Source organism: Sminthopsis crassicaudata, chromosome 6, assembly GCF_048593235.1.
Source record: "Sminthopsis crassicaudata isolate SCR6 chromosome 6, ASM4859323v1, whole genome shotgun sequence".
Classification (NCBI taxonomy): domain Eukaryota; kingdom Metazoa; phylum Chordata; class Mammalia; order Dasyuromorphia; family Dasyuridae; genus Sminthopsis; species Sminthopsis crassicaudata.
Window position 1 is genome coordinate 234,873,911 of NC_133622.1, and position 27,973 is coordinate 234,901,883.

The 27,973-nt window shown below is 56.7% G+C and overlaps 2 protein-coding genes and 1 long non-coding RNA gene across 4 annotated transcripts; 1 reads left to right on the forward strand and 2 right to left on the reverse strand.

Annotated features, from left to right (window-relative positions):
* On the forward strand, nucleotides 1–27,896 carry MAPK8IP1 (mitogen-activated protein kinase 8 interacting protein 1). 2 transcript variants are annotated; one of them, XM_074275139.1, is made up of 12 exons: nucleotides 1–335; nucleotides 14,334–14,439; nucleotides 16,479–16,865; nucleotides 18,947–19,028; nucleotides 19,444–20,268; nucleotides 20,393–20,468; nucleotides 20,956–21,128; nucleotides 21,399–21,508; nucleotides 21,720–21,836; nucleotides 22,445–22,515; nucleotides 22,593–22,691; nucleotides 22,795–27,896. In XM_074275139.1, the coding sequence occupies exons 1-12, from the start codon at nucleotides 229–231 to the stop codon at nucleotides 22,865–22,867; spliced, it is 2,226 nt and encodes a 741-aa protein (XP_074131240.1). In that variant the 5' UTR covers nucleotides 1–228; the 3' UTR covers nucleotides 22,868–27,896. The 2 variants fall into 2 exon arrangements, with proteins under 2 accessions (XP_074131240.1, XP_074131241.1); XM_074275140.1 differs by lacking the exon at nucleotides 1–335 and adding an exon at nucleotides 13,027–13,112.
* LOC141546946 (uncharacterized) lies at nucleotides 13,058–14,470 on the reverse strand. Its single transcript, XR_012483468.1, has 3 exons — nucleotides 14,340–14,470; nucleotides 14,063–14,203; nucleotides 13,058–13,767 (listed from the first exon to the last, which is right to left on the reverse strand). It is a non-coding gene; the product is annotated as an uncharacterized LOC141546946 (long non-coding RNA).
* On the reverse strand, nucleotides 23,734–24,541 carry FREY1 (Frey regulator of sperm-oocyte fusion 1). The gene is made up of 3 exons (XM_074275144.1): nucleotides 24,453–24,541; nucleotides 24,153–24,217; nucleotides 23,734–23,863 (listed from the first exon to the last, which is right to left on the reverse strand). The coding sequence occupies exons 1-3, from the start codon at nucleotides 24,539–24,541 to the stop codon at nucleotides 23,742–23,744; spliced, it is 276 nt and encodes a 91-aa protein (XP_074131245.1). The 3' UTR covers nucleotides 23,734–23,741.
* Nucleotides 27,897–27,973: the final 77 nt, after the last annotated feature.

The window sequence follows — 27,973 nt, forward strand, 5'->3', positions numbered from 1 at the left end:
CCTTCGTCCTCCCCCTCCTCCCCTTCCTCTCCCTCCTCCTCTCCCTCCAGCTCCTTCTCCTCCTCCTCCTCTTGTTCTTCCTCCTCCCTCTTCTTTCCTTCCGCCTTCTCTTCCTCCTCCTCCGCCTTCTCTTCCTCTTCCTCATCCTCCCCGTTCTCCTCCTCCTCCTCCTCCTCCTCCTCTCTGACTCGCTCCGCCCGCCCGGATGGCCTGGGCTGCGCCGGGAGAATGGCGGAGCGAGAGAGCGGCGGGCGCGCCGGGGGCGGGGGCGCCGCGTCCACGCCCGGGGCCTCCCCGTTCCTGGGGCTGCACATCGTGTCGCCTCCCAATTTCAGGTGAGAAGCGCGAGGGCCCGGGTGCGCTCCCCCCGCCGTGCACGCTCCCCTCCCCCCCTCCCGAGGGTGCCTGGGAATGCCCTTTCCCCTGTGCAGGGCAGCGGTCCCCCCCCCCCCCCCCGACCCCGGGAGCGAGCCCCTCCCGCCGGAGCTGGTCGGAGCGGCGGGGGAGGGGACGGGGCGGGGAGGCCGGACACCGAGGGGGGGCGGATGCCATTTCTCAGGCTCGCCGTGGGCCCCTCCCTCTCCGCCAGAATTGGTGGGGGGGCAGGGGGGGCTTCGGCCGAGAGCAGGACGGAGGGATTCTGGGAGCGGTCGGGCCCGCCGTCCCTCGGTCGGTGGCCACGGGACTTCCTGGGTGGGAAACGCCTCCCCAGCGCGGAGAGAGCTTGGCCGGGTGCTTGTCCCTTAAGAAGCCGGGGCCTCCGGACCACGTGTCCTTGCGCGCCCCCCCCCCCCACCGCCGGAGGTCCGTGCGGGAACACCGACTGCTCGGATAGGAGGCGAAGGGAGACCGCTCGGGGAGGGGGGCACCGGGGCCGGACTTCTGCCTTTTACGGGTGGCCGTGCGCGAGTCATTTCCCCTGAGCCTCGGCTTCCTCCTCCAAGGGGGCAGGACTGGGCGCTCTCCGGGCACCATCCGGCCCACGTCTTAGGGCTGGTAAGGGCTGCAGGGCCAGGAGGGGGAGGGACCTCGCTCTAATTCCGTGAATCAGCGCGGAGATAGCTGGACCCGAAACTCCAGACCCGGACAGTGGGGAGCGGGGGATCCCGGGAAAGAGCACCTTGGAGAGCGCCACTTTCGCGCCTCCCCGGCCCCCCTGCACGAGTTCCTGGCTAGCTCTTATTAGCTCCAGACTGGGGGGGGGGCGAGGGAAGGGGGGGAGAAGGCCATGTTCCTTGTCTCCCCCCGCACGGGCAGCTCCGGGGGGGGGGGCTCAGATCCGAGGGGCAGGTGTCAGAGACTTCGCTGCTCGGCGGGAGCTGTCTGGAAGGGCCCTTGTCCCCGGACCTCGGCTCCCCTGGGGCAGACTCTGGCCCACCCGGGGCGAGGAGACGGCGTGGGTTCAGAGAAGCCGGAGGTGTGAGTCCCAGGCACTGATTATGTCATTTCTCACCCGCTCCATGTGCTTAGAGATCCTTGGAGAAGGAGGTTCAAATAAACACCATTGTTCTTTCTCCTGCTGACAATCCTTCCCCTCTCCCAGGACGCCTCTCCCTTCCCCCCAACCCCCCCTCCCCCCACAGTCGGGTCCCAGCTGGGCCCAGGGCCGAAGGTTCCTGTGTCTGCGTCTGCCTCCTCCTGCCAGCACGTGCCGGGGACAGAAGCCCCTGGGGTCACTAATGGCGCCTTCCAGCCGCAGGGGCCCCTGAGACTTAAAGGGGGGGGGGAGTCTGGGGCGGCTCAGCACCTGAGCCGGGCTGAGGGGAGGAGCTCTCACTAATGAGCCTGAGGTCATCCCCACAGATAGCACCCCCCTCCCAGGAGCTGCCTGCCAGGGCTGGGAAAGGGAGGGCTCCCACCCCCAGTGGGGACCCAGAAAGAAGTTCCTTGCTTTAAAGCCCCAGCCCCACTGGCCGCCCCTCCCAGCCCCTCCCCAAATCCTCTCAGCTTCTTTCTCCTCCCCCTCCTTCATCCCTGTGGGCAGAGGCTAATCCCAGCAGCGCTTCTTCCTGAGCCCTGGGAGGCGGCGGGAGCCAATACCGTCCCCCAGTTTCCCTTTGAGGAACTTGAGCCTCGAGTGAAGACTCCGTGGCCTCGTGCCGGAGATCTGGGCTCAGATTCCAGCTCAACCAATTCCTGGCGTGGCCTCGGACCAGTGGGCTTTCTGAGGCTCTTTCCTCATCTGTAAAATGGGAATAATACTTGCCATGGTTCCCTAGAAACAGACTTAAGAGATCTTTGAGTTGGGTTGTTCTTTTAAATGATGTTGCCCCAATCGTGCTGGTGGGTGGGAGAGTTAGATTTGGAACCCCAGCCTCCTGGCCCTGTTGGCTTCTTTCACAGCGACTGCCGAATATATTAGAGAATGTCAGAGCATTGGAGGGCTCTAGAACAGTCATCTGATTCAACCTTCCCATTTTACAGACAGGGAAACAAAGGCTCCTTGAGTTGCCAACGTCAAACAGCAAGTTAGTGGAAGAGTCTAGACTTTCCCAGTCTAGGGCTCCATCAACATGCATGGCCAGGATTGGGGAGGTGAGAGGAGAGGAGAGAAAACCGTTGTGGGGAGGTCTGGGTTAAGGGTCAGGAGAGAGAAGCAAGGGGGAGAAAGTTGGAGAGAGCCCCTGTACTTGAGAGCCCCAACTTCCCCAAGGCCATCGATTCCTTCTTCTTAAAACACTGGAGGGGACAATATAGAGAGAGAAGCTTCCCTTTTCAAAGCTAGCGAGCAAGGGGCAGCTAGGTGACACAGTGGATAGAACACCAGCCCTGAAGTCAGGAGGACCTGAGTTCAAATGTGACCTCAGACACAACACTTCTGAGCTGTGTGATCCTGGGCAAGTCACTTAACCCCAATCATCTCAGGGGGAAAAAAAAGATCAAAGCTGGAGAGCTTGAGGTCCAGAACTGGGGAGACCTTCCTTTATAAAGATCAGACTGAACCCCTGGAGGAGTTATTGGGGGGGGGAGATGGGAACTGGAACCCAGTAGAAAGAAGGGCTGGAAAGGTCTTCAGAAAGGGAAAATGGCAAGTCAGAGCATCGATAAAGTTCTCACTGTGTTCCAAGTCAGAGCACCAATAAAGCTCTCACTGTGTTCCAAGTCAGAGCACTGATAAAGTTCTCACTATGTTCCAGGCTTCTTGCTAACCACTGGTGATCTAAAGAATGGCAAAAACAGGCCCCTCCCCAAAGAAGTCGATATGTAGATGACTTGATAGGGACAAGGTGGAGATAGAGGCTGGGGAAATTCTCTACAGATAGATGTCTATATTTAGATAGACTCAGAGACAAAATCAGAGGGAGGAAGGGGGGATCATTGTGAGTCACTGGAAAGCTTTTGGAGCTGGGGGGTGGGACGGGACTCCTACAGGAGGGGGGGGTTTGTGCTGGAGGAAGCCGGGGATGCTCCCCAGAGCTGAACAGGGAGAATCTTTGGGTGCAAAGGCACGGGCATGTCTGACGGAGGGATGGGTTTGGGAATTACAACTAGGTCAGCTTCATAGATAGTGGAACGTGGGGGGGGGGTGAGGACTAGAAGGAGGCTGCAGAGATGGGTGGGACCATGTTGGGAAAGATTCTAGGCCACAAATGATTTTTTGTTCTCAAAAGTTATTAAGTGGGGAGGGGCAACTTGGTCAGACCCAGAAAATGTCACCTTAGAAGCTGAATGAAGAATGGGTTGGGGGGGGGAGATTAGAAAATCAGAATTAGAGGCCATCAAAATAGAGCAAGTAAAAGGTGGTGAAGGCCTGAATTTAGTTGGTGACCGAGAGGCCTGTTCATTCTCCCATCCTCTCCTCACTCTAGTTAATACAGGGTGTCCCAAAAGTCTTAGGGCATTCTAAAGTTTGGAATGCCAGGTGTATTACAGGGGAGGATCAAAGGAAATATAATAGACTATTGGATTTGAAACCAGAGGTCCTGAGTTCAAATCCTCACTGCTCTACTTTACTATTTATATGACATGAATAAATTATTTCTTCTCTCCAGACCTCAGTTTCCCCATTTAGTAAACTGAGAGATTTGAACTAAGAGCTTCCCACTCAAAATACCTTGGCCACCAGATGGACAAGACCACCTTGGGGGCCCAATTTCCAAAGCATAGGGCAAAATGACTGGCTCTGCCTCCAATCAGAACCAGTAGTATCTGATACCCATTTCCAAGTACCTAGACTATAGCTTTGCTTGGACATAAGTTTATTGGTTGATAAATTGAATCCCATTAATGTTAGGCTGTCTTTGTACAAGGCACTTAACCTTCCTATACCTCGGTTGACTCATCTGTAAGAAGAGACTATTGACAAGATGATCTCTGAGGTCCCTTCCAGACGGTAAAATAAAAGATCTAGTCCAATGCTCCTTTAAAAAACTGAGGGCCACAACCCTCATGGGTCAGGGAAAGGGGTCACCTGCCCAGGGGGACAGGAGAGGGGCCACTGCTCTCACTGCTATTGCCACATTGCCTCCCTTTGAGGAGGTCGTGGGGTCTGGACTATAAGGGCACTTGCAGGTAAGACACAGAAGAGTTCCTCCTGGCTCATCATAATCAGGGGGACTTTCAGAAGGATCTATGGTCTGTCAGCCCCCAAGGAAGGGGCAGGTTTTGGAGAGGAGAGGTGTTCTTGGCAGGGGGTAGAGGATGAGCAAAGATTTTGAGGTGGGAGCTAGCCCAGTGTAAACAGAGGCTGGGAGAGTCTGGGGAAGCTTCAGGAAGAGTGTGAGCAAATCTCCAAGAAAGCCCGGGGAGATAAGGCTAAGGAGGTGAGTTGGTACCAATCTGTGGAGACCCTGAAGGACAGGATGCTGAGGTATTTTTCTTCCGGATGGTTACCCCCTCCGTATCCCAGAGACCAAGCCGGGTCTACAGTTCAAGCAACCTCAGGGCCCCTACTCATGGCTGAGGCTGCAGGAACAGTGGGAGCTTATCTTGACGCTTTCCCCCTCCTCTTTCTGTTCCTACTTTGTCATGTCTTCACCTCTGGGAGCAAAGAACCTGGGTTCCTTCCTGAGGGAAGCAACCATCATAGAAGGCAGCCTCCCAGTGGAATAACTGCCATCGTGGGAATCAGAGGAGCTAGCTCTGCTCTTTAAAGCCCGGGGAACGTCCCTATGTGACTTGGGAAACTCCTCAACCTCGCTGGGCCTGGCCCTGAAAGGAAGGACAGGAGCAGCGATCAGAAGTTAGAGAAGGGCAGATTTTGGCTCTAGGTACCAAAAACCTTCTTAATCAGGGGATCTCCTCCTAAGTGGAGTGGACTGCTTCAAGAGGTGGTGAGCTCCCCACCATGTGGTACCTCCAAGAAGAGGCTGGATGACCACTTATGGAGGATATTAGGAGATTCTGGTTTTCCTGGGTTTGGGCTGGAGGATCCCTGAGACTTCTCCTGTTATCAAGGGAGGGAAAGCAGATCTGGACTCTAGGCCTGGCTCTCGATCCACTGCACCAATTACCTGCCCCTTGACTGTTATTTTAGACAAGGATAGTTATTTGGTTTCCCAAACCACAGCAAATCAGAAGCGGGAAATGAGGAGAGATGGACATCCTGGCAACAAGGAGAAGCAACTGCTAACAGGGGAGGAGGACAGACAAACTCAGAAAAACCATAAAAACTAACACGGGAACCCAAAGAGCTGAGGCAGCTTACCCTGTATGCTAGAGAGCCACTATTTAGGAGGAGGAGAAGGCACAATAGCTGTAATTCATAAAGGTGTCTAAGGCTCTTTAGAGCTATCATCTCATTTTTTTTTCTTTAAAACAATCCTGAGAAGTGGATATTATTATGACCCCCATTTTACAGATGAGGAAACTGAGGCAGAAAAAAGTTAAATGACTTTCATAGGGTGACACAGATAGCAGTTGCCTAAGGCTGGATTTGAGCAGCCCATAGTCCCATTATGCTCTGTTCTGGGCGCCAGTTTACTTCATTTTTTTCTCCTTTTTTTCATTAAAGAAAAAAAAAAAAAAGCTAAACTGATGACTTGATTTTGACACCATGGTCGCACGGTCCCCACCAGTGAGGCAGTATGGCATAGCAGACAGAACCAAGCTTGGGGACAGGAAGAGCTGGCTCATTCTCCCCATGCTCTTACTTTGGGCATGTCACACTCTCTCTGAGGCTATAAACCACAGGACTGGTCTCAGACACTTAATACTTCCTAGTTGTGTGACCCTAGGCAAGTCATTTAATCCCAATTGCCTCAGCAAAACAAAACAAACAAAAAAAAACCCACCTCATTTGTATGGGAAAATAGCTTATCCTTGGATAAGAAAGAAGGAGCTTATAAATTGATGCTCAATTATATGATAGAGACTGTAAGCACACCATAAGATGTAGCCTTAGAAAGGCTGCAGGAGGTACTTCATCCAATTTGTAGAGTATTAACTTACAAATGTTTAACAACGAACTCTCAACATACCCATGACACATTTTTAATCTGCATTATTAACATTTTTCCCAATAATTAAGTCAACAATCAACAAAACAAATCAAATGCTGGTTTGGAACATCTGATGTTGTTTTTGAGCTGTAACCATTCCCACGAGATATTTAACTATCAGCTCTGGAGAGCTAGTTTGAACTGACCCGAGTCCATGTCTGAGTCCAACTCCATTGCTTCCTAGTTGAGGGAGTGAAGACCTAAGCAGACTGTCCCAGGACTTGTTAAACCAAATGTCCACTATGCTCTGCTAGCGGCTCATGAGGATACAAATGATACAAATGTTGGAAAGCATCCAGAAAACATTGCTAAAAAGTGATGGGCAAGAAACTGAAGACCTTCGGAATGGAGATGACGTTTTGTCGTTATCGTCAGTGATTGAAGGCAAAAGGCTTTGGAAGAGAAAGGCAGCATCAGGAAGGAACATCTGCTTAAAATGGCGGCTGAAAATTGTTTTGTATTTCTGGATCACAGCTCAAAATAGAGGATTTCTGTCCAGAATGGAGTTCCATCTAACAAGACCTCATGAGGAGACATCTGCTGGAGTTTTGCACATCTCTCAGAGCCCAAGTGATCTTGATTGGGGAAATACAAGATTGCCTGGCTCACTCCATCCAGTGGGTCCTCAACCAGATGAAGCTAACTATCCCATCAGGTCACCTTGCCAATTGTACCACCCTTCTTTCTACTTCTTGTTGTAGGCACAGTAATCACATGAGTACTGTTACGGCATTTTTCTATTCATCAATTCCTATAATTCACCAGATCAAAACTCCCTTCCCTGGCCAACAGTCACACATATACATATACACACACACACACACACACATTTTATATATATATAAACTTAAACACACCCATATATACTCACATATATATTTAACACACCCATATATACTCATAACCATACACATATATGGTCTTCATATATAAGGTTCTTGAGAGAAGGAATATCTCATTTTTGAATCTGGATTTCCAGTGTACAGCACACTATCTGGCACATAGTAAACACTTAATAAATGCTTCATTTTTCATTCATCCAAAGTTGCAAGAGAAAATGAAGGAGCTAATCACCAGCTGCCATGCCAGATACCACAGAATGAACCAAGACACCCAGATATTTCTAGAATATCAAACCCAAGAAAAAAACTATCAACAAAATGACTTCAGATGTTTCTGTACATCTGTACAAAGAATGGATACAAAGCAAACTGAACTGGAGAACCTAGAACTAGAAAGCAAATTTGACTTCACAGGTTATCACTGAGATTTGGTAGAATACCACTCAAGGCTTAGTAGAGGAGTGGTTCACATTCTGATAAACTAAATATATGTGATATGCTTCTGGAAGGATACGCCTTATTTAAAAGGAGCGGAATAAGGAGTGTGTGTGTGTGTGTGTGTGTGTGTGTATGTGTGTGTGTGTGTGTGTGTGTGTGTAAGAAGTTGTAAAACTGAATCTAATGACATCCTCAGGAAAACATTTAGGCACCAGGGGGTGTAAGTATGATGGCAAATATTTGAAAGAGAATCCACAGAGATAGAAAGAGAAGCACACGAATGGAAAGAAAATTAGACAAGGAATTTGAAAATCAAGTCACAAGTCTGGTATGGAAGTGTGAAACTGTAGCAGTGGATGACTACAAATAACAGACATCTACAGAGTTCCCTCTGCCCAAAGCAGTACAGCTAATTTCTTGGCTTCCTTTAATAAATTCATCCTTGAAAAGGTGTTGGAACCAACGGCGGGGAAAGTTCTACTCTGAATGTGATTCTCATTAACAAGGCCTAGTTAAGTGATGAAAACTGGCCAATTGGGAAGAACTGACTGATCCATCTTAGAATTTGATAGAGGAAAACCAAGGCAGAAAGAATCTGACATGAACTTTAGATTTGTGACAGCAGATTTCAAAGGGTTAGAAAAATAGCTAGGGACCTTTGGAAGTCAACTTGGAAAGGAAGAAAAGCTCTCACAAATAAAATTCTGAAATAAAAACAAAATAACTTTTTAACAAATAATGAAATTCATGGAGATACCAAGAAAAATAATTGAAATGAGGAGGAGAAAGAATTGCATGGGAAACATATTTTTAAAAGACATGTAAGAAAGAAGCAAAAACAGGTAACAAAAGAAACTACAAAAAGAGAACTAGTCTTGTCAAAATAGTGCAAAATTTCAAAAGGAACTGAGGCTGTTGAGATAAACTGATGACAACAAGGATGACAGCTTGGAGAAGGGTGGAAAAGCAAAGAAGAGATAGGACTGGAACCATAATGGGGCAATGCTAATAGATAGGCACAGCTGCTCAACTCATATTTGATTTCTTTGTTCTTGGTCAAAGAGTGTGTTGTTTGGATTTGACAAAGATAGAACAAACAGATTGATAGGAACTTAATACCCAAGATAAGAAAATGGCAAAGAAGCATCTAGCTGCCTTTGATGAATTCAAGAACCAAGCGCAGATAAAAAAAATAGCTAATACAACCGAGCCACTATCTCTGATCATTGTAATTTTATGGATAAGGGAAGAGGAACTCTTAAGATTAGAAAAGGGCAAAATATTGATTTTTAAGCACAAGAAAATAATTGAACTTGCGATCCATAGATCAATGAACTTGACATTGATTCCAGGGAAAATTCTGTAATGGATCTCTAGAAATGGGAGCAGTGATTATTCAAAGAGCCTTGACCAACTTTATCAAATGTGATATCTAAAAGCTATTTTTTGATGGTTAAGTGGCCAAAGGATATGATTGCACAGTACAAAAAAGGGGATAGCTCTCCACAGCTATATGAAAACTTGTTCCAGGTCACTAAGAAGAGAAATATAGATGAGAATTCAGGTTTCACCTCAAATCCTTTCAATTGACAAATATGAGATGGAAATAAGTCAATGTTGGAAGGACTGTGGCTAGGCAGGCATGAAACTGTTCATTGGGAAAAAAAAAACATTTTGGAACTATGGGAGAAAAGTGATTTAACTATGCATACCCTTTGATACAGCAACCCATTACTGAGTATATGTCACAAAGAAGTTAATGATATATATATATCCAAATATTCATAGCACTTTTTGTAAAATATATAAACTTAAACCTGGTTGCTACTTGAACAGGGATTGAATAAACAACTTTGGGAATACAAATGTAATAAAATATTAGATCTAAGAAATGGTGACTTTGGGGAAAAACATGAGATTTGCATGAATTGATGCAAAAGATAGTAAAATCAAGTAAAATACACAATGACTACAATAAAGAAATTTATCCAATGCAATGGATACATCATATCTGCTGCTTAATAAATGTTTGTTGGCTTGAATTGGAAACAAAATCTAAAAACCATCAGAGTTCGGTTTCAATGCAATGGCCATCCAGTCTTGTTTCTGAAGTCAGGGGATGAATTACATGTCCCTTCTTTTTGTAGAGGTCGGGAAATACAACTGCTCTGAATGTTGTGCATGCTATCAGATGTGGGTGCTGTATTGTGACTAATTCTTTCTCTTTATTGTGAGGATTCTTCGGGGGAGGGAATTATTTGCGAAGCGACTGGGATATTGAAAGCAGAAAGTATTCATTAAACATTAAGAAGCAAAGAGAACAGGTTATGCCAGACTAATCTAATTTTCCTTTTTGATAGGGTTACTAGACTAGTAAAAAAGTGGAATGTTATTCAAAGAGTTGACTTAGCTTTTAGTAATGCACTGGCCAGCCTCCTGTGCTATTCTTGTGGCGGAGATGGAGGGGTGTGGGGTAAACAATATGGCTAAGTGAATTAGCAGCCAGTTGAATTGTCAGACCCAGAGCTTCGTCTCCAGTGGTTGATGTCCACTAGCAAGGTCTCCAATGGAGTGCCCTAGGGAGCTGTCCTTGGTGCTGAACCATCTAATATTTGGGGTAATTACTCAACTGGGTGTGCTCGGGAAATCTGCAGACAGCACAAAGCTGGGAGAAGCAGCTAACACTTGATGACAGAATCAGGTTCCAAAAAAAAAAAAAAAAATCCTGATAGGACATTGAGCCAAATGTAATAAGATGAGATGTAACAGGGATACGCTTATATATTATTGTATTTGGGCGGGTGCAAAAAAAAAAATCACAAGTAAAAAATGAGGGAGATGGTGCTAGGTAACGGTTTCTCTATAAAGATCTGGTTGTTTATTTTAAACTGTAAGATCCACCATAGAGCCAAAGAAGCTAATTTGATTTTAATCTCTGGTAAGAGACAGTTCAGGAATGAGAATCCTGTTGTACTCTGTTCTGCTTAGACCACTTCTGGAGTAATGTGGAGGTATAGTAGGAGGCTGGAGATCATTCAGAGGAGGGTGACAGGACAGAAAAGGGCTAACCCAATTATGGGAATTGGTTGAAGGCATTGAGAATATTCCATCTAGAGAAGAGGTTTGGTTGTGAAGGGCATATGAGTGCTGTCTTTGGGTATCTGAAAGGCTGAATCAAGATTAGATTCGTTCTGCGCAGCCATCAAGGGCTTGAAGGAGCAATGGGTCAAAGGCCAATCGAGCTGGTAGGACAGCCAAACTTCCTGTCCAGATATGGAAAGGGCTGCCTCGGATGGAGTTTCTCTTCATCAGAGGTCACTGACTCCTTGTCTTTCATGCTAAAAAGAGGATTCCTTTTCTGCTCTTGGTTGAGCAAGATCACTCGGAGGTTGGAAGTCCCTTAGACTCTGAGGTTCTGTGAGCCTCTGCCCAACTCCATGTTTTCATACAACCCTTATTACATATAGCTAAACCCTCTTGCATGACTTGCTGAACTTGTTGTGATGTCTGTTGTTGATGTTCTCCAAGTACGAGTCTAACATGGCAACAAGCTGGAGCAATGGATAGAGTTAGGAAGAGCCGAGTTCAAATCCTGCTTCATACACTAGATGAATGACCCTGATCAAGTCACTTAACCTTTGCCTCAGTTTCTTCATCTGTAAAATGAGGATCATGGTAGCACCTTGAAAATTTCGAAAGTCAAATGAAATATTTGGAAGGCAATTTGCAAACTTTAAAAGCTCTATATAAAAGCTATTATATGAGGAAAGTGTGTAAGGCATTGGAGATCTAGGAAGTGTCAGAGAGCGCTCCTGTTTCTGTATGGTTATCAGGGCTACCACAGCCAGGCCTTGCCTTCAAGGGTCTAGAAAGCCATTCTTTTCCTATTTACTGATACTTTGAGACTACAAAATGTCTGCTCCCCCCATAGATCCCAGGCACATCAATGGTTATCCAGCGATGATGTATTAAAGGCTAGCTGTGTGCCTAGCACTGTGCTGTGTTGGAAACAGAAAGACAAAAGTACAGTCACTACCCTTAAAGCACTCAGAGTTCAGGGGGAGAGAGAACATGGAAACAACTGTGACCATTCAAAAAATATACAGGACAGAGGTGAAGGGGGAAGAGATCCCAGATGGGAGCTCGGCTGCCGTTGGGAAACATGGTGGAAACAGCTTCCCCCACCCCTCAGCCGGGCTAAATCCAAACTCCATCACCTCGTCCCTCCTCCCTGGGATCATTTGTCCCACCTGCTGCGGAGGGTGGGAACCCATCCTGGGCTACTTAACCCTAGAATTCAGAACAGAGAGCTCAGACAGCAGCCAGTCAGTCCCGCTTGCTTTGGAGGAAGCCGGAGGCCTCGGACCCAGGACTCCCCCAGTCCCGCTCTCCTTCCTAGCGGCTGCAGGGTCCGCCCAGACTCCAGGGCCCCCACCCCAGCGCACTCTGGACTTTCCGCGCGATCCCCTTGGGGAGCGGGTCCTCGAGGGACTGTCACTCCCATTTCCGGACGTGTGAAGCTGAGGCTCGGTTACTCGGGTCGGTCTGAGGGCAGGGCCGGGCCGGGGAGGACGGGCTCTAGGGCGCCCTTGGGACGGTTGGGCAGGAGCCCCGCTCTCTGGCCCCGTGGCCTCCGACCCCGTCTCTTCCTCCTCACCCCATGCTGCTTCTTAAGGGAGGAGAGGAGCGGCTGGGCGCGGGGGCGGGGAGGGGGGGCTCTCCTGCAGCAGCAGAGAGAAGCTCCGTGGGAAAGATTGGGGAGGGGGGGGGGAGGCGGCTGTTTGTGACTGCGTCAGCCCGAGGACCCTGACGGACAGGGGGGGGGGGCACCGCGGGGAGATCGGCTCTGCCGGGTGGCCCCCGAGGGGGCCGGTCCTTTCGAGAGAAGTTGGGCTTGGGGGAGGGGGCCGGAGGGAGCCCGGTTTCTGCCTGGGGGGAGGGGAAGGCGGGGCCCCGGGCCCCCAAGGGGCAGAGGAAGGACAGGTGGAGCCGGTGGCATCGATTGAAGTAACCTGACTCCGGTGGGGGGAGGGCGAGGATGCGGAGGCCCGGGGGGAGGGAGCCGCAGCCTCCTCAGAGGGCAGCAGCCGGGCCGAGGCAGACACAGCCGCCGCCGCCTCGCGCTGGGCCCATCTATTTTTCATGAGCTCCCCGTAGCCTCTGCAGAGAGCGGCGAGCGCGCCGGCCGGCCGGCGGGGGGAGGGGGGAGGCCCAGGCCCTGCTCCGACCTCCAGCGCGCTGCCCCTCGGCGCCCCCCTCCCTCCCGGGCATGAGGACAGCGTCCCGCGCCCCCGAAGCCCCCGGGACGGGGAGGCCTCCCCATGCCTCTGGTGATGGAGATGGAGTCGAGCCCAGACAATAACAGCTGGCTGGAAGATCAGTGGGAACGCTGGTAGGGAGCCGGGGAGGGGAGGGGGAGGGCAGGGGAGGGGCCGGCGGGCGTCACCCTTGGCTAGGAGGCCGCCCCGGGGCAGAAGTTGGGTGGGGGGCTGCCGGTGATCCTCGGGTGACCTTGGCCACCCGCCCTCCCTCCCTCCTCTGGGTCCTGGGTTTCTCAAATATAAAATGAGCTTGGACTGGACGACCTTCAGGGTCCGTGGTCTGGGATCTCCCAGGATCTCCTTCATGACCTTGACAGAGCGGGTCTCCCCAACTTTGTGGCTCAGCCCCCTGGTTAGATGGGAGAGCTGGTCTGAAAGAACCCTCCAATCCCTGCCCTCCCAGCAGGCTTCCAGTCTGAGCGGGTTTGGGGGTCCGGGCACAGACTGGCCAGGGTGTGGCTGGCACCACAATCTCCTGCATTTGGGGGCGCATGTGATCGGCCCATTCAGCCCCAGGTGCCCAGGGGTTCCACCCACCTCCGCCCATTGGAGCCATCCCTAGGGTCCATAAATTGGTCCCACATTCCTCTGGGGAAGAAGGGCATCCTCCAGGACCTCCGGGGGTCTCGGGGCCTCCTTACTGAAGTCTTCTTGGTCCCCTGGAAGTGCTCCTTTGTTCGCCAGACTTGTGGGGAGTGGGGACAATGAGGCACGAGATGGCCAGCCCTGCCTCAAACCGAATTATCAGTCAAATTCTCTGTTCCCACTCGATCCCAAGGACTCAGGAGGGTCTGAGGAAAGTCTGGACTCTTGACATTGGGGGAAGAGGCGGCCACCTTCTTGGCCAGCCAGGTGTCTGGTCATTTTCATCGGGCAGCCAGCGGGGTGTAGTTGGGGGGCAGAGCTTCACAGAGTTCCCTGAGCCAGTCTTTCCCGGTGACCCCACCCCCACCCCTCACACCACATGGTCCAGACACCATCCAGCCCACAGGAGAACTTGGGCTGGGCCCTGATTTCTCACCTTAGTCCGGCAGGCGCTCTGGTCTCTTCCCGAGGTCTCTTCTGGGCTCTGGACCCCCACTTTGGGAGCACGGCTAAGTAGGAAGGAGCTGAAGGGACCCTCTTGCATCCTGTTGGGCAGGCTCTGAAAGCTGGCTCTCTCCTGGAAGCAGATGTCAGCAAGCCTTCCACAGCCTCTGTAGAGGCCCAGGCCCCACCCCGTGCCGGCCTCCAGGCCCAGGCTCCCCCGCCCCGCCCCCTCCCCAAGTCATGCCGGTCCTTGTCTCTGCCAGGCTCACCCATGACATCAGTCTAGAGGAGTTTGAGGATGAGGACCTCTCAGAGATCACGGATGAATGCGGCATCAGCCTGCACTGCAAGGACGCCCTGGCTTTACGGGTAAGCCTGGGGAGGAGTCACGGGGTCAGGGGGCACCAGGGGTCTTCTGGTAGCAGCCTCCTGACTCGCTGGAGCGCGTGCTCGAGCACCCAAGGGCATGGATAAGGAGGTGGTGGCCCGGGGTCAGAGGGGAATCTCCGAGGGTGGGGCAGAGGCACTCCAGCTCCCCAGTGTTTCCCAGCACCCCGTGGGCTCCAGGAGGCAGCAGCTCCCTGGCACCCTAGAGGCTGAGGAAGGCAGGCCAAAAGCTAGGCAACCTGGGGCCAGCGCAGCCCTCCAAGAGCCCATCCCGCTGCAGGGAAGGTCAGAGGTAAGGGCAGAGCCCCCCACGCTGCTGCCCAGGGGCCAGGGTGATTTCAGCCAGGATGCTCTGTCTGGGCTCCTCCCTTTGGCTTGGACGGAGCACCTGGGGCCGGGCGGGCGGGCTCTGGGAGACCCCTCGCCCACTGAGGGCCGGGCTCTGCAAAACACGCTGGGGCTGAGGGGAAGCTCCAGAGGTGGAGCCTTTGCAGCTTAGGGGCTGCCCTCTGCTGGCCTGGGCCCAGACCCCATCAGAGCCGCGCGTGTCCGGGTGGGGAAGTGAAGGGGCCCCCTTCTTCAGTCAAGGGATCGATTCATTCCTCAACCCTTCCTTACCCCCCCCCCCCAGCTAAGCGGCTTAGTCCCAGGGAAGGACCGACTCCGAGGGACAGCCTCCCCCCCCCCCCCCCCCCCCCCCCCGCAGTGGGTAGAGAGCTCTCCCAAGGACCGGCTTATTCTGGGGGGTGGGGTGGGAGCATCCCGAGTCTCCTCCGGACTCTGTCCCTGCTCCAGGAAAAAGCCCCTCTCCGAGGCCGTGGTTACAGCAACACGCCCCCCCCCAGGGAGGCTCCCAATACCGGGGCGTTGTTGTGAAGCAGCTGCCCTCGGGAACCCCACGGCCCGGCCTTCCGCCGTCAGAAGTCTTCCATGGCAGGCTCTGGAGCCCTGGGGCGGTGGGGCCGGGGAATCAGGGATGTCAGCGACCCCCACTTCTGTCCCTGGTGGTCCAGGGCCCCTCAGCTCGGATCCTCCAGCTTCCTGCCCAGTCGCCACCTCCTGGCGCCCTTTTCTCCTCAGCTTCCCGTCTCTCACGCCCCCACCTCGCCGCCCCCTCCTTTTCTTCCCCTCAGTCCCATTCACTCCCGCACAGCCCCCGTTCGGCATTTCGGCGACGTAGTGCGTAGGGCTGTGCATGTGGGGAGGAGCGAGTTCAAATTCTAATCAGATCCCTATTAGTTGGAGGGCCCTGGACAAGTCGCTCCATCCCTCTGTGCCTCAGTTTCCCCTCTTCTAAACAGGGCAGCGCCGACTTCCCTGAGGCGCCGAGAGCACGTTTGCCGCTCTCAAAGCACTACCCAAACCCAGCGGGTGTTATTATTGTAGTGTCTCTGCTTCGCCCCGCCCTTTCCACCTCCGGTCCCCGGCCTCCCCATTGCGCAGGCGCGGGGTGCAGGCCTAGCCCGGCCGCCAGGGGGCAGCTCCGGCCTCTTCCACGATCTTCTCAGCTGGAGCTCCGAGCCCGCCCCAGCGCCCGCCCAGTGGGACCGGCCGGTCCCCGCTCCAGCCCCCAGAGGGGCCCCCACGTCTCCATGACAACAGAGGTGACCTCACTCCCCCGTTCGGCTTACCGCCCGGGTGAGGTCATCGGCTGTTGCCACGGAAACGACAGGGCGTAGGGGGAGGGGAGTCTGGAGGTCCGGGAGAGGAGGGTGGAGAGAAATGAATGAGAGCGATTGGCGCGGGGCGGGGCGAGGAATCGGGAGCGGCCGGACCCGGGGTGGAGATATCGGTTCGGCGGCCCGTCTCGCGAGCCAGCAGAGCTAGGCCGCTGCTTCCCCTACTCTTAAACCCCCGCCGCCGGCGGCCGAGTGGACTCGCCCGGAGGCGCGGCGGGGATTGGCAGCTTGCGCGAGGCCCCGCCTCCTGCGGGCCGGTCCCGCCCCTGTCGCCCAGGTTCCGCCCCCGGTCGGCCGGCCCCGCCCCCGGTGACGCCCCGCCCCTTGTCTGCCTGCCCCCAGCCTCAGCGCGGTGGACTGGTGCCGGGAGGCGGTGGCTGCGGGGGAGCGGGCAGCCGGCTGCAGGCCGAGATGCTGCAGATGGACCTGATCGACGCGGCCGGGGACACGCCCGGAGCCGAGGAGGAGGAGGACGAAGACGAGGACGAGGAAGAAGACGAGGAGGAGGAGCGGCGAGGGCGGCCCCGGGGCCCCCGGCAGCAGCAGCAGCCGCCACCGCAGCAGCCGCAGCCTCCGCAGCCGCAGCAGCAGCACCGCGGGCCCGGGGGCGGCGGGGGCCCGGCGCCCGAGCCCGGCCAGGACACGGCGCCGCGAGGCCTCGGCGGGGACACCTACCGGCCCAAGCGGCCCACCACCCTCAACCTCTTCCCGCAGGTGCCGCGGACGCAGGTGAGGAGCTGGGGGGCGGGGAGAAAGCCGGGGGAGGTTCTCGTTCCGGCCCCCTGCTCTTCATAAGCGTCGTTCAAGACCCTCCCCAGCAGCACCGCCCCGGCCCCCCAGCCCCGGCCCAGGCTTCCAGCCCCATCCCAGGCTTCCAGCCCCGTCCCAACCCCCCAGCCCCGTCCCAGGCTTCCAGCCCCGTCCCAGGCTTCCAGCCCCATCCCAGCCCCCCAGCCCCGTCCCAGGCTTCCAGCCCTGTCCCAGCCCCCCCAGCCCCGTCCCAGGCTTCCAGCCCCGTCCCAGGCTTCCAGCCCCGTCCCAGGCTTCCAGCCCCGTCCCAGCCCCCCAGCCCCGTCCCAGCCCCCCAGCCCCCCAGCCCCGTCCCAGGCTTCCAGCCCCGTCCCAGCCCCCCAGCCCCGTCCCAGCCCCCCAGCCCCGTCCCAGGCTTCCAGCCCCGTCCCAGCCCCCCAGCCCCCCAGCCCCGTCCCAGGCTTCCAGCACCATTCTAGCTTCCTCATGCCAGACCCCCCTTCTCATATCATCCCGGCCCCCTCAGTGACCCAAGCCCCCCATCTTCCCAACGTGCTTCCCTCCAGGCCCCATCCTCCCCACCCTTGTTTTAGACTCCCCTCTTTAACCCTGATTAGCCCGCATCTCATCCCGCATCTCACCCCTTCCCACTCTCTCCATTCCCGTTTTGGGCCCTTTCCTTTCTTCTAGCATCGGCCTCCATCTCACACACACGTTGGCTCCGATCCTCACGAGGGAGGAGAGGAAGGAGCTGGGGGGGGGGGGAGTTGGAGAAGAGGGTTTTGGAGGGAAACTAAAAGAATGAGGGAATAAAAGGTCCTGGGAGTGAGGGAAAGGAAGGAACTTGGCTTTGGGGAAACTGGGGAATGAAAAGAAAGGGAGCTCTGGGCTTGGAAAGCCAGTGAAGGGAGCAATCCCCGGAGAATGGAGGACAATGAGAGTCCGAGTGGGAGCACTGAATGGGCTCTGAGGTCTGTTCTGGCTGGAACACTGTGAGCCTGTGAGAGTTGGGAGAATGGGGGGAGGAAGCCCTGAGAACAGGGAGGGGAGAGGGGGATGGGAGGTGGGCATGCTGGAGGTGGGCTAGAGTTGAGAGAGGATGGCCACAGAGCCCAGGATGTGGTGGGGCAGCGAACAGCGAGGAGCAGAGGCTGGATGCTGGGAGTCTTGGAGGGGGCAGGGGGCAGGAGTGGATCGGGCAGGCCAGGGTTGCTTGATGCTGGGAGGGCTTCATGGGCCGGGTTGTACAGCTGGGATAGGGCTGGCCATAGTGTTGCTACAGGGCCAGGGAGGTCTGGTTGGGAAGATTAGAGAGAGTTGAGCTTAGTTGGTACCAAGGGAATGGGCTGGGGCTGGGACTCCCTTCCCAGACGCTCCCCATGCGGAGAAGAATGCCTCTGAGCTGTTGGAACGGGCACTGAGGGAAGGAGGCTTAAGGGGTAATTTCGGGCAAACCAGAGGAGCCTTGGAATGTGGGTGGGAGGGGGAGAGGGCTCAGGGCCCCGAGAGCACGGGCAGCTCGGAGGAGCGGGGGGGGAGGGGGCGAGCAGCTGCCAGCTACGGCCTCTTCCATCGTCCCCCGTCATGTGCTGCTGAGGGAAGAAATTCCCCGGAGGAGGAAGCTCAGAAAGCTGGAAGGGCCCTGGGAGAACATGGTGGATGAGGGCGGTGGGGGGTGGTCTTGTTTCTAACAAGGAGATGAAAGGCCCTGAAGGATGGGATGAGTCACCTCCATGATTGTCTCCTCTCCAACCCTGAGATGGAGGAGACCCTTTCTGGGGCAGCCAGCCAGAGCTGGGACCCCAGCTGAGCCAGAGCAGCCAGTATCCAATAGCCCCTGGGCTGGGGAGAGGGGCAGGGCCCATTCTCTGGGATCTGGGGGGGGGGGAGCTGAGGCTCCCACGGGTGTGTGGGGACCGAGTTGGAGATGAAGTGCCCTGGGGAGAGTGGGGAGGGTGGCACCCCAGCTTGGGGGCGGGGAGGAGGGCAGGGTCAGGGCCTCCCTGTGCCGGGCACTGTCCACGGCCCCAGCCACAAGGGCGCTTTGTTCCCAATCACAGGACACCCTGAACAACAACTCCCTGGGCAAGAAACACAGTTGGCAGGAGCGAGTATCCCGGTCATCATCTCCACTGAAGACAGGTGAGGGAGGACCCCGGCCCTTCCTGCCGCCTTTGGGACAGGCCCTTTCTCTGGCTTGGTTCTGGGGGCCTGGCTCAGGGTCCCCAAAATACTCCCATCCCCCACCCTGGGCTGGGCCGGCAGCTGGGGCTGAGGTCAGCCTTATTGCCTGTCAGCTGCCTAGTCCTGGAACTCAGATGGGCGCCGTGCCAAGGAATGCTTTGGTTCAGAGGGGGCACCATGCCAGTCCTTAGGGAGCACTGCTTGGAGGGGGCACCATGCCAGCCCCTAGGGAGCACTGGGGAGCAGACCACACCCTAAGGTGGCATCTGGGGCTCTTCACAGTCCCCGGTTCTCCCCCCTCCCCTTGCATAATTGCTCTCCCCCGGGGCTACCGACCCGCTGCCCTCTAACCCTTTCCCTCTGACCCGGCCAGGCGAGCAGACCCCTCCTCATGAACACGTGTGCTTGAGCGATGAGCTCCCGGCCCAGATCAGCCCCGCCTCCACCAAGGACCGGGGCACGTCCACGGACAGCCCGTGCCGCAGAAGCACTGCCACCCAGATGGCCCCTCCGGGCGGCCCCCCGGCCTCTCGGCCTGCCGACAAGGCGGCGGCCCCCGCCGGAGGCCGGGCCCACCCGCACCGCGACCGCATTCACTACCAGACGGACGTGCGGCTGGAGGCCACGGAGGAGATCTACCTGACGCCGGTGCAGCGGCCCCCCGAGCCCCCCGAGGCCACCCCGGCCTTCCTGCCCCCCGCCGAGAGCCGCATGTCCGTGAGCTCGGACCCCGACCCCGCCGGCTACCCGCCGGCCCCGGGCCGGCCCCACCCGTCCATCAGCGAGGAGGAGGAGGAGGGCTTCGACAGCCTGTCCTCCCCCGAGAGGGGCGAGCCCCCCGGCGGCGGCTGGCAGGACGGCCGCGCCGAGGCGCCCCGGGCCTCGCTGAGCTCGGACACCAGCGCCCTGTCCTACGACTCGGTCAAGTACACCCTGGTGGTGGACGAGCACGCGCAGCTGGAGCTGGTCAGCCTCCGCCAGTGCTACTCGGGCTACAGCGACGAGAGCGACTCGGCCACGGTCTACGACAACTGCGTGTCGTCCCCCTACGAGTCGGCCATCGGGGAGGAGTACGAGGAGGCGGCGCGGCCGCGGCCCGCGGTCTGCCTCTCCGAGGACTCCTCGCCCGACGGCCCCGACGTGCACTTCTCCAAGAAGTTCCTCAACGTCTTCATGAGCGGACGCTCGCGCTCCTCCAGTGAGTGCTGGGAGGGGGGAGCCCGGGGGAGGGGGGACCCCCGGCCCTGCCCCAAGAGCCCCCGGGGCCCCGGCTCCTGGCACCCTCCCCTCCGGCCCCGGGATCCAGCAGCCCTCCCTTGCAGGCGCCGAATCTTTCGGGTTGTTCTCCTGCACCATCAACGGGGAGGAGCAGGAGCAGACGCACAGGGCGGTGTTCAGGTGAGAGCAGGGAGGAGCAGCGGGGGGGGCAGGGGAGGAGCAGCGGGGGGCAGGGGAGGAGCAGCGGGGGGCAGGGGAGGAGTATCGGAGAGGAGGGGAGGAGCATCGGAGAGGAGGGGAGGAGCAGCGGGGGGCAGGGGAGGAGCATTGGAGAGGAGGGGAAGAGCAGCGGGGGGCAGGGGAGGAGCAGGAGCAGACGCACAGGGCGGTGTTCAGGTGAGAGCAGGGAGGAGCAGCGGGGAGGAGAGGAGGAGCAGCGGGGGGCAGGGGAGGAGTAGCGGAGAGGAGAGGAGGAGCATCGGAGAGGAGAGGAGGAGCAGCGGGGGCAGGGGAGGAGCATTGGAGAGGAGGGGAGGAGCAGCGGGGGGCAGGGGAGGAGCAACGGGGAGGAAAGGAGGAGCAACGGGGAGGAGGGGAGGGCCGGGACCCCCGGGGAGCGCCCCCCCCTCCCCGCCCCAGCGGTCCGTGACTGGCCGGCTTGGGGCAGGTTTGTGCCCCGCCATGAGGACGAGCTGGAGCTGGAGGTGGACGACCCGCTCTTGGTGGAGCTGCAGGCCGACGACTACTGGTACGAGGCCTACAACATGCGCACTGGTGCCCGCGGAGCCTTCCCCGCCTACTACGCCATCGAGGTCACCAAGGAGCCGGAGGCCGTGACAGGTAGCCGGACCAGGAGGGCCGGGACGGGACTTGATCCGTCCACCTTCATCACCTCCCCCCAGGAGGAGAGCGGAGCGTTCTGGCTTTGCGTGGGACACTGTCGGGTCTTTAGGGCTCACTGGGGGGAGAAGGGAAGCCTCCTGGCCCGCCCTAGCCAAGCCCGGTGGCACCCGGGCAGGATCCCGTGCCTCAGTTCCCCCCAGAGAGAACGAGCCTGGCTGAAATCCCCTGCCACCATGGGCCTCCCCTCACTCAGCTCTTGCCTTCCAGCCCTGGCCAAAAACAGTGACTGGGTGGACCAGTTCCGGGTGAAGTTCCTGGGTTCGGTCCAGGTCCCGTATCACAAGGGCAACGACGTTCTCTGCGCTGCTATGCAAAAGGTGCCAGGGCCGCTCCCCAGGGCCCTCAGCCCGGCCCCTCCTCTGTCCCCTCATTGACCATTCCCTTTGGGTCCCCCAGCTGTCACCCAGAGCCCCCCTTACCCTCACGGGGTGGGAAAGGGAGGCGGAGTCCCAGAGGCCTCGGGCAAGCCCCCGAGGATGGGGATGGAGGCCCGCCTCGGGTCCCTCTCACCTGGCACCCCCCCCACAGATTGCCACCACCCGCCGGCTCACGGTGCACTTTAACCCGCCCTCCAGCTGTGTCCTTGAGATCAATGTTCGGGGAGTAAAGATTGTGGTCAAGGCGGAGGACTCCCAAGAGCACAAGGTGCCCCCCTCGGCTGCCCCCTCCCACAAGGGGCCCCTTCTATCCAACTGAGCCCACCTATTTGGCTGGGGAGGAGTCTAGCGTTCCAGCCTCACAGGATCCTTGAAGGATCCTCCGGTCGGATCCTCCCTGGACCTCGTGTGGATGGGGGGCAGGTGTTCTGTCCTGGGGGTCTCCTGAGCCAGCACTTGGGGAAGAGGACAGAACTTGTTTCCAGTTCGTCCGTTGAGGGTGGCCGGACTGCCCGGCCTTTCTGCAGTGCCCGTTCTCCCTGACCTCTGCCCAGCTGGGACCTTAGTCCTGTATTTATTGAGGGGACCCCTTGGCTCTACTCGACCTCATGGGTCTGGGGGCTGGGAGGGAGCCCCAGTAACACATCCCCCGCTTCGGTGGCGCCAGGAGGGCGACCAGACATGAGGCGAGGCCGGGAGATTGGAGGTCGGCTCTGCCCCATCCGACTGTGCTCCTTGGGCAGGTACCCTGACTCGAGGCTCTTGTCAGGGGAGCCCCAGGGCGGCTGTGCCCAGCCCTCTGTGCCCACCAGTGCCCCCAGCCCCTTTCCCCTCATGGAAGCGCCATCCCACCCCCACTCTCCCTCTCTCTCGCAGGGGAATAAATGTAGCCACTTTTTCCAACTGAAGAACATCTCTTTCTGTGGATATCACCCAAAGAACAACAAGTGAGTGGGGGCCAGGGAAGGCCTTGGGGCGGAAGAGGGGGCCAGGCTCAGGCTGCTCACCGCCTCTGCACCCCCAGGTACTTCGGGTTCATCACCAAGCACCCCGCTGACCATCGGTTCGCCTGCCACGTCTTTGTGTCCGAGGAGTCCACTAAGGCTCTGGCCGAGTCTGTCGGGTGAGCCTCCCTCCACCCCTTCCTCACCACCCTCTCGCCATGGCCCCTCCCCGGGCGGGCTCCCCAGCAGCAGCTGGCACTTAACCTGTCCCTCTGCCCCCAGGAGAGCGTTCCAGCAGTTCTACAAGCAGTTTGTGGAGTACACATGCCCCACGGAGGACATCTACCTGGAGTAGCAGCACTGCCCCCTGCCCCACCCCGGTGTGCCCTGGGCTGCCCGCCCCAGGCTGGAGGAAGTGCCCCGACAGACGGGCACCCACCGCCGCCCCATCTCTCCTCTGCAGGAAGCCCTCTGGGGCAGGATTGGGGAGGGGGGAGGACTGGACGAATGGGGAGCGGGCTGCGGGATCGGGGAGAGGCAAATGCAGTTTATTGTAAAATACAGGATTAGATGATTCTATGAATGCACAGGAGATGCTGCTTCAGAAGTGAGAGGGACGGGAGAGGGAGGAGCCCAGGGCTGAAGGGCTAGGCCCCCCTGCCCTCTGTACCCCCCAGCCTTCCCCCGGGAGCACCAGCTGGCTCTCACCCAGTTCCCTGCTTCCCCTGCCTGGGCCTTGGCTAATGGTTCCCTGCCTTTACCCGGCCAGTACCACCTGTGCCCCCTGACCTCCGTACCCATCCTTTGCTCAGGGCCTTGCTGGGCTTGCCCATTGAGGACTTTATTCCATTAAGAAACGGTGGCAGGTGCGGACTGCGGGAGCCGCCTGTCTGAGGCCCACAGGGGCGCTCTGCACGAAGGGGCGGCCTCTCCTACTCCCTGGCAGGCAGGTCCCTTGACAGGGTTAGGGCACCCAGGGCTCTGGGGTGGCAGGAGGATGGTAGCTTGGCCCCCTGGCTCTGGGCAGGGAGAAGTGCCCCTTCCCCCCGGGGCCTTCCTGCAGTTGCATTTTGGCCTCCCCAGCCCGTTCCAAACGGCAACCACTATTAAAGTGCCATTTCCTGTAGGGCTGCTTTGTGTCTCGGCTGCAGGGATGTGTGCGCGCAGTGGACACTCCAGCCAGAAAACTCGAGCCGAGCCAGTGCAGACAAGAATTTTATAGGGTCTCGTCACGGGTGGGCGTCATAGTAATACTCGGACAAATCTGGCCCGTCGCGCTTGCGCTTCTGGGCTCTGGAGAGGAAGGGGTGGGCGATCCGAAGCCTCGGGTGCTTAGGAAGGATCCCGTAATCTGCAGGGAAAGCAGGGGATGAAGAGGGGCTGGGGACACCCGATGTGGGCTCGGTTAGAAATCACATCTTTTAGGAGGACAGACTCTCAGAAGTCCCCAGGGGAGGCGAGCCATGTGTGCCAGTGTGGGGGCCTCTGACCCCAGGCTCTTCTTCCTCCACCATCCATCCCCACACCTCTTAGTGAAGTCGAGGCAGGAGATGATACCTCCCCCCAGGGGCACTTCTCCCTCCTTGGAAAGTCCCCCACCCACCCCAAGGCCTGATGGGAGAAGAGGCAGGAGATCCTACCATCCACCAGGCCGTTGGGGAGCTCCATGATGTCGGGCTCTTCGGGAACGAAGGCATGCTGATACCTGTGAGTAAGGAAGGAGGAAAGCCCCGGCCTGGAGAAAAGCCAACTCCCCTCCTCGGGGAAACCCAGAGCCCGGCCCACCCAGGGGGCCCCGGGCCTTTCCCTTTGAGTCCGGGGAGGCCCCACTCGTAGCGCTTGCCGGGTGAAGGAGCAGGTTCCAGCCCAAGGTCAGACTCGGACCAGACCCAGGGGCCCAGATCTGCGGGCAGTCTTGCCCTTGCTCCTCCAGGAGTTACCTCTGCAGCTCAGGCTGAGGGTATGCTGCTACCAGGACAAAGGAGAGCGCGAAGAGCCCGAGTCCCTGAAGGCTCGAGGACCCCAGCATGGCGTGAGCTTCCCCAGGACTCGGACCTGCAGCCCCTCCTCCCAGGGAGTCACGGAACGTGCCATGGCCTTGGCCGCCTCACAAAGGGAGCAGTGTTCTAGTCCCTGCCCCCAGCCCAGGCCAGAGCCCTTCCACCACAGTGGGGCCTTACTTGGGTATAACTAGGGTGAGGCAACTGGAGCGTTCCCTGGCGCCAGAACGTGCAGAGGCCAAAAACCAATGGGGGAACCACCACCTGTCCATCCGGGGAACACATGCCAACACAGGAAGGCCCCGGGAACACAGCACAAGGCCTGGCAGCAGAGCCGGCCCTCCTGCATCTGGGGGAGGTGGCGCCCCCTTGTGGGGCTAAACTAAACCTCGGGCTGGGCTGGGAAGGACTTGGCCCACAGTGGCTGTTCTCTCCTGGTCCAGGGGCTGCTAAGGAGGGAGGCCTGGTCCTGGACCAGGAGGCCTGGGGGCAGGGAGGGGGATCCAAACCCTGCAGAACAGCTTGTAGGAGTCTTTGCCCCTTCTTCTCCAAGAACTTCTGGGACCTCCCTGAAGAATTAAGCTTCTTCCCCAAGGGATGTGTGATGGCCAAGGCAAGTCACCCCCTGTGTCACTGCCTAAGGAGAAGGATGAGCAACCAAAGGCTTCTCCTCACACCTTCGGATCTGTATGGCGGATCCAGCCCCTCACCGCCCCAGCTTGTGGCCCAGCCTTCCCTGGGCACACTCAGGAAGAGAGACCAATGTCCCGGTCCCTCGGTGAGGGAAGGAAAGGGCTTAGAGGGCCCCCTGCCGGTTAGCACTCCCATCCCTGGGACCTAGCTAGCAAGAAAGATTAGGAAGCTGACCCCCGAATGCCTCAAGGGAGCCTTCAGGACCCTCTCATCCCCAGTGAGAAAGTTGCTACTTGGGGCTCTGGGGAGGGACAGCACAAGCTTTTGTTCCCATTTTACAGAAAGGAACTGAGAAAGGCTCCCCCATGGAGAAAAGATAAGTCCCCTGGGACACGAGATTCTCCCCCAGCCTAGGGAGCTCAGACTTTATCCTTTAAGAACAAGAGAGCATCCCGCTCTGTATTGCTTGCTGGTACCAACCTACTGGAGCCAAGGAAAACCCCCTGGGATAATAGTGACTTATCTAAAGTCCTGCAGCAAAGTTGGGCAAACCCTACTGATGGACCCTCGGGTGCCAGTTTGCCCAACACAGGATGTGCAGCGCCATCTTCCAGAAATCTCCAGGACAGCAAAATCCCAGACACCAAACCATTATATCATCTGCAATCCTCCCAGGGGGCCAACAGGAGGCCAACCTAGTGACCCAAATGCAATCCCTACTTCCCCCTCTCTTGTCTCCTCTCTGCCCAGAGGGGCCCGAGACAGGTGGAAAGATGGCCATTGCTCAGCAGGAACTCCGAGTAATCTCTCTCAACAATCCCCCAACTTCTTGTCACATTTAAACCAGGAGGTACTTTCACCCCAAACATCCACCCACGGAGTGTTCATCAGCTTTTTAAAAACATGGGCCCCATATACACATGCCGTTCAAGGATAGGAACCTCTGCTCGATACTGGGCCACTGATCCAAAGCTCTCACACTTCCAGGAGGTGGTCCCCAGCACTTCCTTTCCGAGCCCAAGGAGAAGCACAGCCAGTTTGTGAGAAGTGAATCTTCGAAGCGCTCTCTGTCCCATTCACAGAAGGCACAGTCCGCCCATGTCATGCCATTGGCCAACGGGGAGCAAGCAAGGCAGAAACGGGACTGGCCGCCATGGCACAGGCAGAGCGGGGCGGGTCAGTCTGAAGGGAAATGTGGGTTGGGAGCAGAGAACCCACCTCACAAATATCAGAATGTGAACGGGCTCCTGGGGCTAGAACTCAGCCCGGTAAGAAGGAACCAGAGAGCAGGGTGCAGCAGCATGTGAAAAGCATTGGTGGTGGGGTAGCGCACCCAGTCTACCTTTCTGGAAAACACTGGGATTGCATGAGAAAATGTACTCGGCACTGGGCACAGACGCCAAGGGGCTCAGTTTGAGGAAAAGCCCTCTCGGAAGCAGCAAATCCCAGGAAGTGGAGTCCCTGAGCCCCAAGTCAACCAAGCCAATGACCACATCAGTGAAGTACAAGTCTGACCAAGTCACCCTGGCTGCCACAGTGCCCCTCTACTCTTCCCTCCCATTCAATAAGCTCCAGTAGGTCCCATGACCTCTAGGATCAAATGTAAAATCCTGTTTGGTCTTCAAGGCCCTTCATAACCTACCCCATCCCCCAAAACCTTTCTGCTGTCCTCCAGCGTACACTGGATCCACTCTGGCCTTCGGAACCCACATTTCCACTGGCCATCCCCATGCTGGACATAGTGTCCCTTCTCATCCTGCCTCCTGGTATCCTCCAGGCCCAGTTTGGATCCCACCTTCCACAGGGACCTTTGCAGCTCCCCCTAAATTCTGGTGCCTTCCCTGTTCATTCTAGACAGAGTCCGTTTCCTTCCCATCAGGCTTAACTGTCTCCTGCCTTTGTGCCCTCAGTGTCCAGCACCATGCCTGCCGGGCACATGGCAGATGGCAAAAAAAATGTTTCTAAGTGGTGGCCTGTCTTTTGTGAACAACTCTTGTTCATGAGTGCAATAGAAAATCACCGCATCACAGAGAAGGCTCGCATGAAGGGACAAAATGAAAAACACTCAGGACAGACTGTGAAAACAGGAGAACTCGTAAGGAAACCCGATAAGAGCCAACATTTATATAGGGCCCGTTATGTGCCAGGCAGAGCTAAGCCATTTAGACTGATCTCATTTGATCCCAACCACCACCCTGGGAGGCAGGGGATTATCATCTCCATTTCACACCTGAGGAAACTGAGGCAGACAGAAAGAAGGTGGCTTAGCTGGGGTCACATGACTGGGCTGGATTGGAACTCGGGTCTTCTTGACTCCAGACCTGATAAGACTATTTGAAAAGGACTTTCACACAAAGAGTGAGTTCTCCAGCACTGGCTGAGTTCAAGCAGGCGCTCCTGGGGAAAGCTGGATGAGAAAACTTTATTGCACTGTTTGAGCCTGCCCTTCATGGCAGGAAAGCTGGACCCCCTCTACCCACTCATAGTCCCAGCTCAGGACCCCTGCCATCGATCCAAAGATCCACACCAGGACTTTTCTCACAACTGGACATCTCAAGCAACCCTCGTGTCTTCCCTGAAATCCAGCTTCATACTGGTTCATCAGTCATGTTTCCGGGCTCCGTTGCTCACGGATGTTTGGGAGGTAGGGAAGTGGGATGCCTTTATCTGATTTCAGGGAATTACACCCTGTTCACCCCCTCCCAACTTGGAAAGCCCCTAATCTTTCCTCCCATAAAAAAAATGTTTATCTTATATCCTGATTTTTAGCTTGTTTTCTTTTAATGCAAATAAATGTCTCCCTCATTTGGGGTCAAGGCCTGATCCCG

Excerpts from the sequence above, each read along its gene's own strand:
- FREY1 (XM_074275144.1), bottom strand. The coding sequence starts at position 24,541 with ATGCTGGGGTCCTCGAGCCTTCAGGGACTCGGGCTCTTCGCGCTCTCC. Across the intron at positions 24,218-24,452 it reads CCTCAGCCTGAGCTGCAGAG|GTATCAGCATGCCTTCGTTC; the intron begins GTAACTCCTGGA and ends CCTTACTCACAG. Across the intron at positions 23,864-24,152 it reads CCCCAACGGCCTGGTGGATG|ATTACGGGATCCTTCCTAAG; the intron begins GTAGGATCTCCT and ends CTTTCCCTGCAG.
- MAPK8IP1 (XM_074275139.1), top strand. The coding sequence starts at position 229 with ATGGCGGAGCGAGAGAGCGGCGGGCGCGCCGGGGGCGGGGGCGCCGCG. Across the intron at positions 20,269-20,392 it reads CGGACGCTCGCGCTCCTCCA|GCGCCGAATCTTTCGGGTTG; the intron begins GTGAGTGCTGGG and ends CCTCCCTTGCAG. Across the intron at positions 20,469-20,955 it reads ACGCACAGGGCGGTGTTCAG|GTTTGTGCCCCGCCATGAGG; the intron begins GTGAGAGCAGGG and ends GGCTTGGGGCAG.